General features: G+C 46.6%; 1 protein-coding gene across 3 annotated transcripts in view; it reads left to right on the top strand.

Annotated features, from left to right (window-relative positions):
* The first annotated feature begins 3562 nt into the window (after positions 1-3562).
* Positions 3563-10778, top strand: part of NTAN1 (N-terminal asparagine amidase) — a 34682-nt gene continuing 27466 nt past the window's right edge. For all 3 annotated transcript variants that reach the window (XR_001160620.3, XR_001160619.3, XM_012790211.3), the window contains exons 1-4: positions 3563-3738; positions 9724-9826; positions 9903-9968; positions 10275-10383. Coding sequence is in view for 1 of the 3 variants with exons in the window: in XM_012790211.3 (XP_012645665.1) it covers positions 3658-3738; positions 9724-9826; positions 9903-9968; positions 10275-10383 (359 nt within the window). In the remaining 2 variants the exon portion in view is untranslated. The remainder of the gene's footprint in view (positions 3739-9723; positions 9827-9902; positions 9969-10274; positions 10384-10778) is intronic.

Genomic DNA, 10778 nt, shown 5'->3' with positions numbered 1-10778 from the left:
GGCAAAGATAACTTCCATTTCTTCCATATTAGATCCTTGGAACCAACTTAGGTCTGAACTGGAGAAGGACCAGTGTGTTACCCCTGCCAGGCTGTGCTTATGATGGTGATTGGTTTTTTTTCTTTTTTTTTTTTTGAGACAAAGTTTCATTCTGTTGCCCAGGCTAGACTGCCATGGCATCTGCCTAGCTCACAGCAACCTCAAACTCCTGGGCTCAAGCGATCCTACTGCCTCAGCCTCCCGAGTAGCTGGGACTACAGGCATTCGCCACCATGCCCGGCTAATTTTTTTAAATATATTTTTAGTTGGCCAATTAATTTCTATTTTTAGTAGAGATGGGGTCTCGCTCTTGCTCAGGCTGGTCTCGAACTCTTGAGCTCAAACGATCCGCCCACCTCAGCTTCCCAGAGTGCTAGGATTACAGGCATGAGCCACCACGCCCAGCCTGATGGTGACTCTTAACCCTGGTTATGTGCCAGAATCCCCTGGGAAGCTCTGAAAAACTAAGGATGCCCAGTCCACCACACCCCAAAATTTCCGACCAGTCTGATTAAATCAATCTCCAGGGGAACGGGCCGGACATTAGTCTTTTTTAAACAACCACAAAAAAAAAAAAAAAAAATTGAGCTTTCATAGCTGCACTGTTTCCCCCCACCAAATGCTTTCCTTTGCTATATTTCAGTCTGACCCTATGGATCTTATAGTAGCATATAGTATATGCAGTAATTTAGGTTCTTTCACTGAGTATTTACCAAGTTTCTATATAATGTTTTTAAGTAGATAATTTTATTTTTAAGTTTTTTACCCCATATATTTGATGTTCATCATTTTTTTTTTTTTTTTTTTTTTTTTTTTTTTTTTTGAGACAGAGTCTCACTTTGTTGTCCAGGCTAGAGTGAGTGCCGTGGCGTCAGCCTAGCTCACAGCAACCTCAAACTCCTGGGCTCGAGTGATCCTTCTGCCTCAGCCTCCCGAGTAGCTGGGACTACAGGCATGCGCCACTATGCCCGGCTAATTTTTTTTTTATATATATATATCAGTTGGCCAATTAATTTCTTTCTGTTTATAGTAGAGACGGGGTCTCGCTCTTGCTCAGGCTGGTTTCGAACTCCTGACCTTGAGCAATCCGCCCGCCTCGGCCTCCCAAGAGCTAGGATTACAGGCGTGAGCCACAGCGCCCGGCCTCATTTTTTTAATAGTTGTGATACACATCAGGGTGTTGCTGTGATGGGATAAACCATTCCTTAAAAGTTAGTGACCATGGTGATCATTACCATTATAGATAAAGCTGTGAAAACATCTGTGCATGGAGGGTTTTGGTGTTGGTATTTGGTTGTTTGATTTTGCTTTCTATTTTTGGTGAATTGTTTTTCTTGAGTTAATGATTTCCCAGAGGACAAGTTATGAACTTAATCGTGTCTTGCTACATATTCACTGTAGAATACTGTCATATACTTACTATGGTGAAGTAGTAATTTATAATTTTAAATATTTAAAATTTCAGTAATTTTAAAATTACTTTATAATTTTTTTAAAAAAATACTTCCCTATATATGTTGTTTGTACCTTGCAGTCAGCCATCCTGTAAGGTAAGCAGCGTAGATATCCTATCTTAGAGGTGAGAGAACAGGCTGTGAGGCATTAGTCCAAAATCAGAAACCTGCTATTGCTTCCTCATTACCTATAGACCAAACTTTGTGGAGCTGGGGTGGGGAGGAAGGTAGGGTGGTTTCCTTCTTGTTATCTGACTCACTTAATCTTTTGATGAAGCACTCTTAACCTAGGAGATTTATTTAACTTTCTGAAATTACTTGGAAAAAGATCACTCAAAAGTTAAAGACCAGTTCATTAAGGGAAACCGTACCAGCCCCACGCAGAAGTGGCAGAAGATTGTTCTTTATCTTTGCACTTCCAAAATGCCTCACTTTTATTGACTACTCTTTGCACTGTAATTCCAGTAACAGCTGTCTATTGAGTGTTTTTGTTTGTTTGTTTTTGAGACAGAGTCTCGCTTTGTTGCCCAGGCTAGAGTGAGTGCCATGGCGTCAGCCTAGCTCACAGCAACCTCAAACTCCTGGGCTCAAGCGATCCTGCTGCCTCAGCCTCCCGAGTAGCTGGGACTACAGGCATGCGTCACCATGCCCAGCTAATTTTTTCTATATATATTAGTTGGCCAATTAATTTCTTTCTATTTATAATAGAGACGGGTCTGGCTCTTGCTCAGGCTGGTCTTGAACTCCTGACCTCGAGCAATCCGCCCGCCTGGGGCCTCCCAGAGTGCTAGGATTACAGGCTGAGCCACCGCGCCTGGCCAATTGAGTGTTTACTATATGCCAGGAACAAATAGATGCTATGATCATCCCTATTCTACACGTGAGAAAACCAATTCAGACAAGTAACTTGGTCAAGGTCACAGAGCTGGTTATATATACATCACCCTGGATTCAAACCCTGGTCTTGGCCCTGAGCTTCCTACTTGGGATTTATTTAATTTTACCTGCATTACAATGAGTTGTTTATGGTTTTACCACCTAGGAGTATATTAAAGTGATGGAGAGCATTGGCTTTAGACTCATACAAAGCTGGCTTTAATCTTACTTCTACCACTTGTTATATTATTTGTATGACTTTGGGCAAGTTACTATACCCGCAAATGTGAAATGAAGATGTAGTATCATAAATACTCGCCTGCTAGCTAGAAATAAAGCTGTTCTGCGTGAGAAGTTGGGCAAGCTGGGGCTGGGGACACCCATGAGCTGTCTTCTATAGTTTCTTCTCTAATTTCCAGTATTTTATCGAGCGGGGCATGTGTATGAAGGATGCGGCTGTAAAATACAGGTGAGGAAATTCTCACGAGCTTTCTGCTCCGTGTGAGATGGCTCCTCTTCTTACCTCACCGGTGTGTCCTTTGTAAAATTGCTTCTTGCTAACGCACTGCAGAGGTGGATCTGTGAGACGCATTTTCAAGTTTCAGAAAACACCCCCTGGTGGGACGCCCACTCCGCGGGTACCCAGCCTCAGTAGGGGCTGTGCCTATCCTGCTGATCTCCCCCTGGGTTCCTAGCCCGTCTATGAGCGCCTGCTGGATGCCAAACACAGGTGTTATTGATGATTTCTAAATGTGTGAGGCTAACAGTTCAGGATCTACTCTTCCTGGTTTAACACTGTTTACGTGTATTACTTATTAAATACAATCCTACGTGGTGGCACAGCGGAGTCCCAAATTCAAACTTGCGGAAGGTCACACACCCGAGAAGTGGTGGGGCAGTGACCCACAGCGACGCCAGAAGCCGCTCTCAGGAAAGGGGACGCTCCCGCGGCGGCGTGCGCCACTCCTTGCCGGCTGCTCCCCTGCCCGTTCCCCTACGCCCACGCTTTGGGGACTACATTTCCCAGCGCCCCCTGCGGCGCAGGCTGGCCACGGGCCACTTCTTCGCTTCCGGACTCCATTTCCCGGGAGGCCTTGCGGCCCGCCCTGGCTCTCGCACCCTCTACCGGCGGCACCGCCTCCTTCTGGACTGCACTTCCCGGCGGCACCCGCGGCGGGGCGGGGCGCGGCGCGGCGCGGCGGCCGGAGGGGCGGGGGCGGCCGGAGGGGCGGCCCGGGGCTGGGGAGGCAGCTGCCTCCCTGGGCCTGCCCGGGCGGCCGCCTCCGCGATGCCGCTGCTCGTGGAGGGGCGGCGAGTGCGGCTCCCGCAGTCCGCCGGGGACCTGGTCCGAGCCCACCCGCCTCTGGAGGTGAGCGGGGCCCGGCTCGGGGGCTGCGGGGCGGGCCCGAGGGGAACCTGCCAGGTGAGCGAGAGCCTCCTTACCCGCCCGCCGCCACCTGCTCTCGCCCGAGGCGCGCTTTAAACTTGGCGCAGCTGAGCTGCTGTCTGCACGTCCGGAGGCACATCCGGAGCCCTGGCCGCCGGCTGCTTTTGCGGGATCCGCGACGCTTTTACCTTCTTTAGATTTCTGAGGGTATCCGCTGAGGCCCCTCCTTTACACAAGAGAGGACGGGGCCCAGAGAGGTTAGGTGACTTGTCCAAGGTCGCACAGCACCGCGGCTGGAGGACACCCGACGTCCCATTCCCGGGCAGGGCGTTCCCCCCCCCCCAGTGCAGACTTAGCCTGTTTAGGCAAATCTGGGCACCCGCCCTTGCTCACTGGCACTCGCTGGGGAACCCCACCCTGTGCTGAACGTCGCGTGGTCCTCAGGGAGCAGGAGTTGCTCCAGGGTGGGCTTCAGAGAGTGTCTGAGCAGGGTGTCCTGGCCGGGACCCCTAGTCCCTTCTCCTCTTACTCCCCTACCCCCGGGACATGGGGCACCTGGTTATTTTTAGCCAGAAGAAAGGGCCCTGGTTTTCCCCAGCTGGGTCATGGGACCACGCCCTGATGCAAGGTTTGTTTTTGTTTTTCCTGCTTTTGCCCTCAAACAGATCTCTGAACTCTGTTCATGCTTACGCAGAGGCTGTTGGAATGGGAGTTCTTGGTGTTAAAAAAGGGGACAGGGGCAAATTTTCCACTTGCCGCAGATATAGTTAAGGGGGAATCAGTTCATTATTGAAGAGAGACATTTTGAGCCCCAAATGCATGTTGGGCATCGTGCTGAGTGAGTTCTGTCCCTACTCTCGTGGCGATGTTTACAGTCTAGCCGGGGGGAATGGTTTCTCATCCAGGAATGGCTCAGGTATCATAAACTGTTAAGTGCCATAAAGAGAAGGTGCCCCCCTTCACTCTGAGATGTGAAGCAGAGAAACCTGACCTAGGCTATGGGGTTAGGGAATGCATTCTAGAGGCTTCCTCCTTAAGGCTTGTACAGCTTTTGTTAACTGTTTTGCCTGCTTGCTTGGTTTATTTTGCGTTTGGTCTGTTCCCCCAGAATGCAAGCTTCCTGAAGGCAGATAGAGTGTATGTGTTCACCTGGGTATCCTTAGAGCCTAGGGGAGTCCTCGGCATCGAATTTATGCTCGGTAAATTGGTTGCGTAAATGCATGAACAAAATGACCCCTGAAGACGGTCACGGTCGGAAGGATGACAAGGATTTACAGGGAGACGGCAGTCAGCTCTGTGTAATCCTCAACTTGCGTTTCAGGACAGACAGTAGTAATAGTAGCCAACAAGTTACTGGGCTGGGCGTTGTGCTATGTCACTTTCTTTGTACTATGCCACTGTCACACTGTTAACTGGCGAAGTCAAGAGCAGGACTCACCCAGGAAAAAAGAACGTTCAGCCACCTGAAGAATTTAGGTGACGCTCTACTTTTCTGTCTCTTCGAAAGTTTGTGTGATAGATCAGTGCCCAAGGCCGCACGCTAAGTGGGAATGTGGCAGCCTACTAGGGTGGCTCCTCTCAGAGGTTTTGGCCTATTTAGGAAGACGTGGCCCATAAAGGCTGTGGGATGGGGAGGGGCGGTCACTGCAGCAGGCAAAGGGAGGAAGGATGGAGGCCTGAGCGAGGTTTGGGCAGAAGGGCGCGGCGCTGTAGCCAGGCAAGCCTGCTGGGCAGGAGGGGAAGGGCCACGTGGGCAGGTGGACTGGGCAGTTTCCCTGGCACGGTGGGAAGGGTAGGAACGGAAGAGAAATGCAAGGGTTGTAGGTTGGACCTGGATTGCTGAGGGGCCTCGATGGATCCTTCACCTAATTAGCAGTGGGAAGAAATGAAAAGTTTAAATTTTTTTTTATATATAACAAGTGTGTCCTCTTTGTAGAAAAATAGAAAATGTATGTAAATATTAAAAAGAAATACCATCTATGATCACAACCATTCTTCACAATTTGGTGACTATTCTAACAGAGGTTTTTCTTGTATGTAATATACTTTTTAAAATGGTAGCATACTACATATGGTTTTATAGTGTATCTTTTTCATGTAACAATGTGTCCCGAGTATGCAGTACCAGCAGTGGTAAGCCTTTCTGTCCCTATGGCTAGCATATAACAAAGACAAGAAAAACAGAAATACAATGGACCTGGCTGAATGCCACAGCTATAGCGGTTACTCTTCCCATTTTACAGATGAGGACTATGAAGTGAAGAGAGGTTGAGTAACTTGCCCAAAGTTCCCCTTCCTGTAAGTGGTGAAGCCGGGATTGGCACCCTGGCGGGCTGCCCTAGACTCTAGAGCTGCACTATTCATTCAGTCCAGTAGCCATGAGCCACATGTGGGTACTTACATTTAAATTAATTAAAATTAAATGAAATCTAAAATCACTTCCTCAGTCACACTAGCCACATTTCAAGCAATGAGCAGCCACATGTGGCTGTTGTATGAGACAGTGCAAATGTAAACCATTGCTATCCCTGCAGAAAGTTCCTCTGGACAGTGCTTCTAGAGCCTTCTCTCTTCACTGGTCACTGGATGCTCCATGACCAGCCCTGCAACATCTTTTTTTGGTTTGTTGGTTGGTCGTTTTTTGTTTGTTTGTTTTTTCCCCAGCATGCCTATGTTACCAGAGTCCTGCAACAGCTTGTTTAACGGTTCCATAGAATTCCACAATAGGGATATAGCATAACTTAGTTCCTGCTTTTAAATATGGAAGGTATTTATGATGTTTCACCCATGTGCACAGTCTAAGAGCGAAATCCTTATCATCCTTTGTAATCACTCCTGCAAGTGAAATTGCCGGACTCAGGTTTTGGAGTAGAAAAGTGATGTCACAGAATCAGTGTCTTGAAGCAAGGACGCTAGCAGCCATCGGGTGGGACAGACTGGGCAAGGGAGGTGGGGATGGCCCATCGGCAGGGGCCAGGCGCAGCACAGCCCTGCACACCTCCTCTCAGTTCATCCTCCCCACCCAGCCTACTAAGGTGGCACCATTGTGCCCATTTACTGTGGGAAGTGGAAGCCCAGGGGGCCAAGCAGCATGCCCAGTCCAAGGTCACAGGGGTGGGGGGAGGCTGTCTTGCCCTGTACCTTCTCATAAATTATATTGCAGTAATTTAGAAGACAAGGGCTGAGCTAAGGTATGGGAGTGAGAAAGAAGGTTCAGTTTGGAGAACTACACCTGTTAGTAATTTTGCCACACCACCCTGCTTTCCAGTTCAAAAAGCACGTTCATACTCGCTCTCCCATTTATGAGCAAAGAGTTGGCAAATATGGCAGTGGGTTGGGCACAGGATATATGACAATCCAGGAGGTGACAGCTACATGATTGGCTAAGACACAGATCACCAAACTGCAGCCTGTGGGCCAAGCCCTGTTTGTGTATAACCTGTGAGCCAAGAATGGTTTTTCCTTTTTTTTTTTTTTTTTTTTTTTTTTTTTTTGAGAGACAGCATGGGTCTCTTGTTGCCCAGGCTGGAGTGCAGTGGTGCAGTCATAGTTTACTGCAGCCTCAAATGCTTGGGCTCAAGTGATCCTCCTGCCTCAGCCTCCTGAGTAGCTAGGACTAGAGGCATGTGCCACCATGCCCAGCTAATTTAAAAAAAAAAATTTATAGAAACTGGGGTCTCACTGTGTTGCCCGGGGTTGGTCTTAAATTCCTGGCTACAAGCAATCCTCCCACCTCAGGCTTCCAAGGAGCTGGGATTACAGGTGTGAGCCACTGTGCCTGGCTGTTTTTACACTTTTAAATGATTGGAAAAAAATCAAAAGAACAATAATATTTCATGATATGAAACTCAGACTTCAAAGTAACTGATAAAGTTTTATTGGAACGCAGCCCGTTCAGTTTGTTCAGGTATCGTCTGTGGCTCCTTTCACGCTACAAGAGCAGACTTGAGTAGTTGGCACAGAAATCCTTCGGCCTTGCAAAGCTCAGAATAGTCACTGTTTGGCCCTTTTTTCAGAAAAAAAGTTTTCTGACCCCTGGGTTAAGGAGATTAGTGCCATTGATTAGGAATTAGAAAAAGAGGATGAGGGATTGAGGGAAAATATTTTTTTTTAGAGAATGTTAGTGTCCAGGGAATATTAGAAGTTAAGAAAACTGTGCTTTTATTTCAGAAAATATGTGAGTTTATAAAGCAGGACTGTGTGTTTTCCCCAAGAGAAGTTAGACTAAACTTTTTTTCATTTCTTAAAACGTGGAAGAGCAAAGCAGCACAACTACTATTCTAGTTTCTGTGATATTATCTCTTCTGATCATTTTTGCTTTTATTTCTTTGGGAAACAGTAGGAGCTGTGTTGAAGACAGATTTGATCCTTGGTCTTTATGAAAGTGATCATTCATTTCTCACAAACAGCTTTGCTTTTGGGTGGTGACCCGATTGTGAAAATGGGTGGTCACAGTTGACCTTTACTCTCCCCCCTCTCCCCCCAGAGAACAAAGCAGGAGGTAAGTGTTCAAGAAATAATAAAGAGGGAATTCTGAATTCTCCCTTATGTTCTCAATTAAGTTGAGAAGTGGTATGAAAACGAAAAGCCTTTGCTGATTAACAGTCGGCCACATCTATTTCTCGCGTCTAGAGCGAGCGAGGTTCTCTTGCCAGTCTAATTTTACACTGCAGCTCACTCGCCTCATTTTAATTGCTGCCTTGCTTCCAATTAATGGAAGTTTATTAAAAGAAGAAAACACTGTAACTAATTAAGCTGATCATTATATTATTCCGTCACTTGTATTTTATTAAGTCAGCACTAACTTAAATTAGTTGCAGTTGGGAGAAATGGCAGGAAGCCCGTGTGAGGCTAAGACTGCAAAACCGTTCCCCAGTGCAGACCATGCCTGTTCTCGGGCATCGAGTAAGAATTGGTTCATCGAGGAGTTTATACATTGCAAGTAAGAAGGAAATTACAGTACATTTCAGTGTTGTGTCAATTTAACAGTTTTGGGAAAGAAATGTTTTAGTTTTTTATTAAAGAATTTAACCACCTGAATTCTTCTTCTTTTTTTTTTTTTTGAACAGGCTTATGGCATAGAGATTTTTCCAGATATTCTGTTAGGCAGATTTTTTGACACCTGATATGAACATAACCTTCATAAATCTGCTTATCCATTTTGATTTTCTACTTTTATAATAACACAGCTACATCCTAGAACATTTAGAGAATCAAGACAGCAGCGACGGTGGAATCACCGTGTTTGATCTGTTGTAACGCAGCCACCGTTCCGCTGGTGAATTTCCTTGCAGCATTTTTTCCTATGTATATAAGCAATTAGTCATTGTTGTAGTAACAGCATATTGATAGCGCTTTTAAAAAATGTTTTACTTTTGTATCTTGCTTTTCAGTTAACATTCCAAAACTATTTTTCTCGGGGTTTTCATTTCTCGTGACTGTTGTGAGTTGGTTCCACATAATTTACGGTACCTTTTCTGTGGCTGTTCCCGGCTTTTTGCCATTCTAAGTAACAGGGTGATGAACACGTTTTGAGTTATTTCCTTAATATAGATTTACAGAAGTGGGATTACTAGATTAGGGGGTGGGGCAGTTTTTAACCTTTTTCCTCTAGAAAGAAAGTTAGGAAGGGATACGTGGTCTCTGAGCCACCGTATCCAATATCCAGTCGGATCTGATTGTAAAAAGAAATGTGAGAAAAGATTTTTTGTATCTTATAGGAGCTGTGAAATCTTCTTTTATAGGTTAAAAAAAAAAAAAAGCCCCCAGAACTTCACTGTTGTCTTTGCACTGTTCCAAATGAGTGTTATTGCAGGCTGTTGATTTTATCCTTTCTGCCAAATAATACACTCACCTCCAACACCCTAGTGCGTTTCCCACTTAGAGCACACTTCGGCTCTCTCCAACTCCAGTTATTCAGTCCTCACTAATTTACATCACTATGTTATTTTTTTTTTAATTAAACAGGAAAGAGCCAGACTTCTCAGAGGTCAGTCTGTTCAACACATGGGACCCCAGGGCCTTCTGTATGTTCAGCAAAGAGAGCTTGCAGTGACCTCCCCAAAGGATGGTAGGTTAGGAAGCAGTGAATTGGGCATTATCCCAAAAGGCTACTGGATATTTTATTTTATTTCTTTTTTAAACAGGCTCCATCTCCATTCTGGGTTCTGATGATGCCACCACTTGTCACATTGTGGTCCTGAGGCACACAGGTATGACGAGAGAGGTGAAGGAAACCATTGCTTAAAGTGACCCAACATTTGGGACCATTTTAATTTCTCGCCACCATTGAGTTTCCTGGTGTCTTACTCGAAACCTGACTTCACTTACCTTTCTTCTAGTCTGCATGGTCTCTCCCTGTTGCTCTGGTCAGAATGGGTTGGCTGGGCAGCACAGACTTCTCGATTTTTCTTCCTACAGGACGTTCAGACACGAGGCGGCCCGAGCAGACAGGAGCAGCCTTGGCTTGCCGAGTTCCCACCCGGAATAACACGAGTCATTTCACCCTTGTTCTTCAGGTAATGGGGCTACCTGCCTGACACACTGTGACGGAAGCGACACCAAAGCTGAGGTCCCCTTGATCATGAACTCCATAAAATCCTTTTCCGACCACGCTCAATGTGGAAGGTGAGATCCACGCTACTCTGTTATGTGCATTGGGAACTTCACGCCGTTGTGTCGAGGAAGTGGCCCCGGAAGCTGTTGTAGTGACACAGCACCACGTGTGTGTCTGGTCTCCCTGGAGCAGAGTCGGCAGGCAGTGGCGCTGCGTCCGTGGTTGTGGAGTGAATGCATGGACGACGGGCACAGGCGGGGCTTCAGGGCTGGGTTTTAGGTGGAAGGTTTGACTTTGAACCTGTAGACCCACTGCAGTCATGAACTTTTAGATGCTCCCGTATCAGTCGTTGCTTCTTGTTACCCCAGATGTGGTAGCCCCTCATCCCGGCCTTCCCCCAGCCACTATTTGCTGGATGCCTCCATGAGCAACAACTTGCAGGTGCCAAGGACGTAGCAGCGAACAG

This window comes from Microcebus murinus, chromosome 19 (genome assembly GCF_040939455.1).
Source record: "Microcebus murinus isolate Inina chromosome 19, M.murinus_Inina_mat1.0, whole genome shotgun sequence".
Classification (NCBI taxonomy): Eukaryota; Metazoa; Chordata; class Mammalia; order Primates; family Cheirogaleidae; genus Microcebus; species Microcebus murinus.
This window is presented reverse-complemented; position numbering and strand designations above follow the sequence as displayed.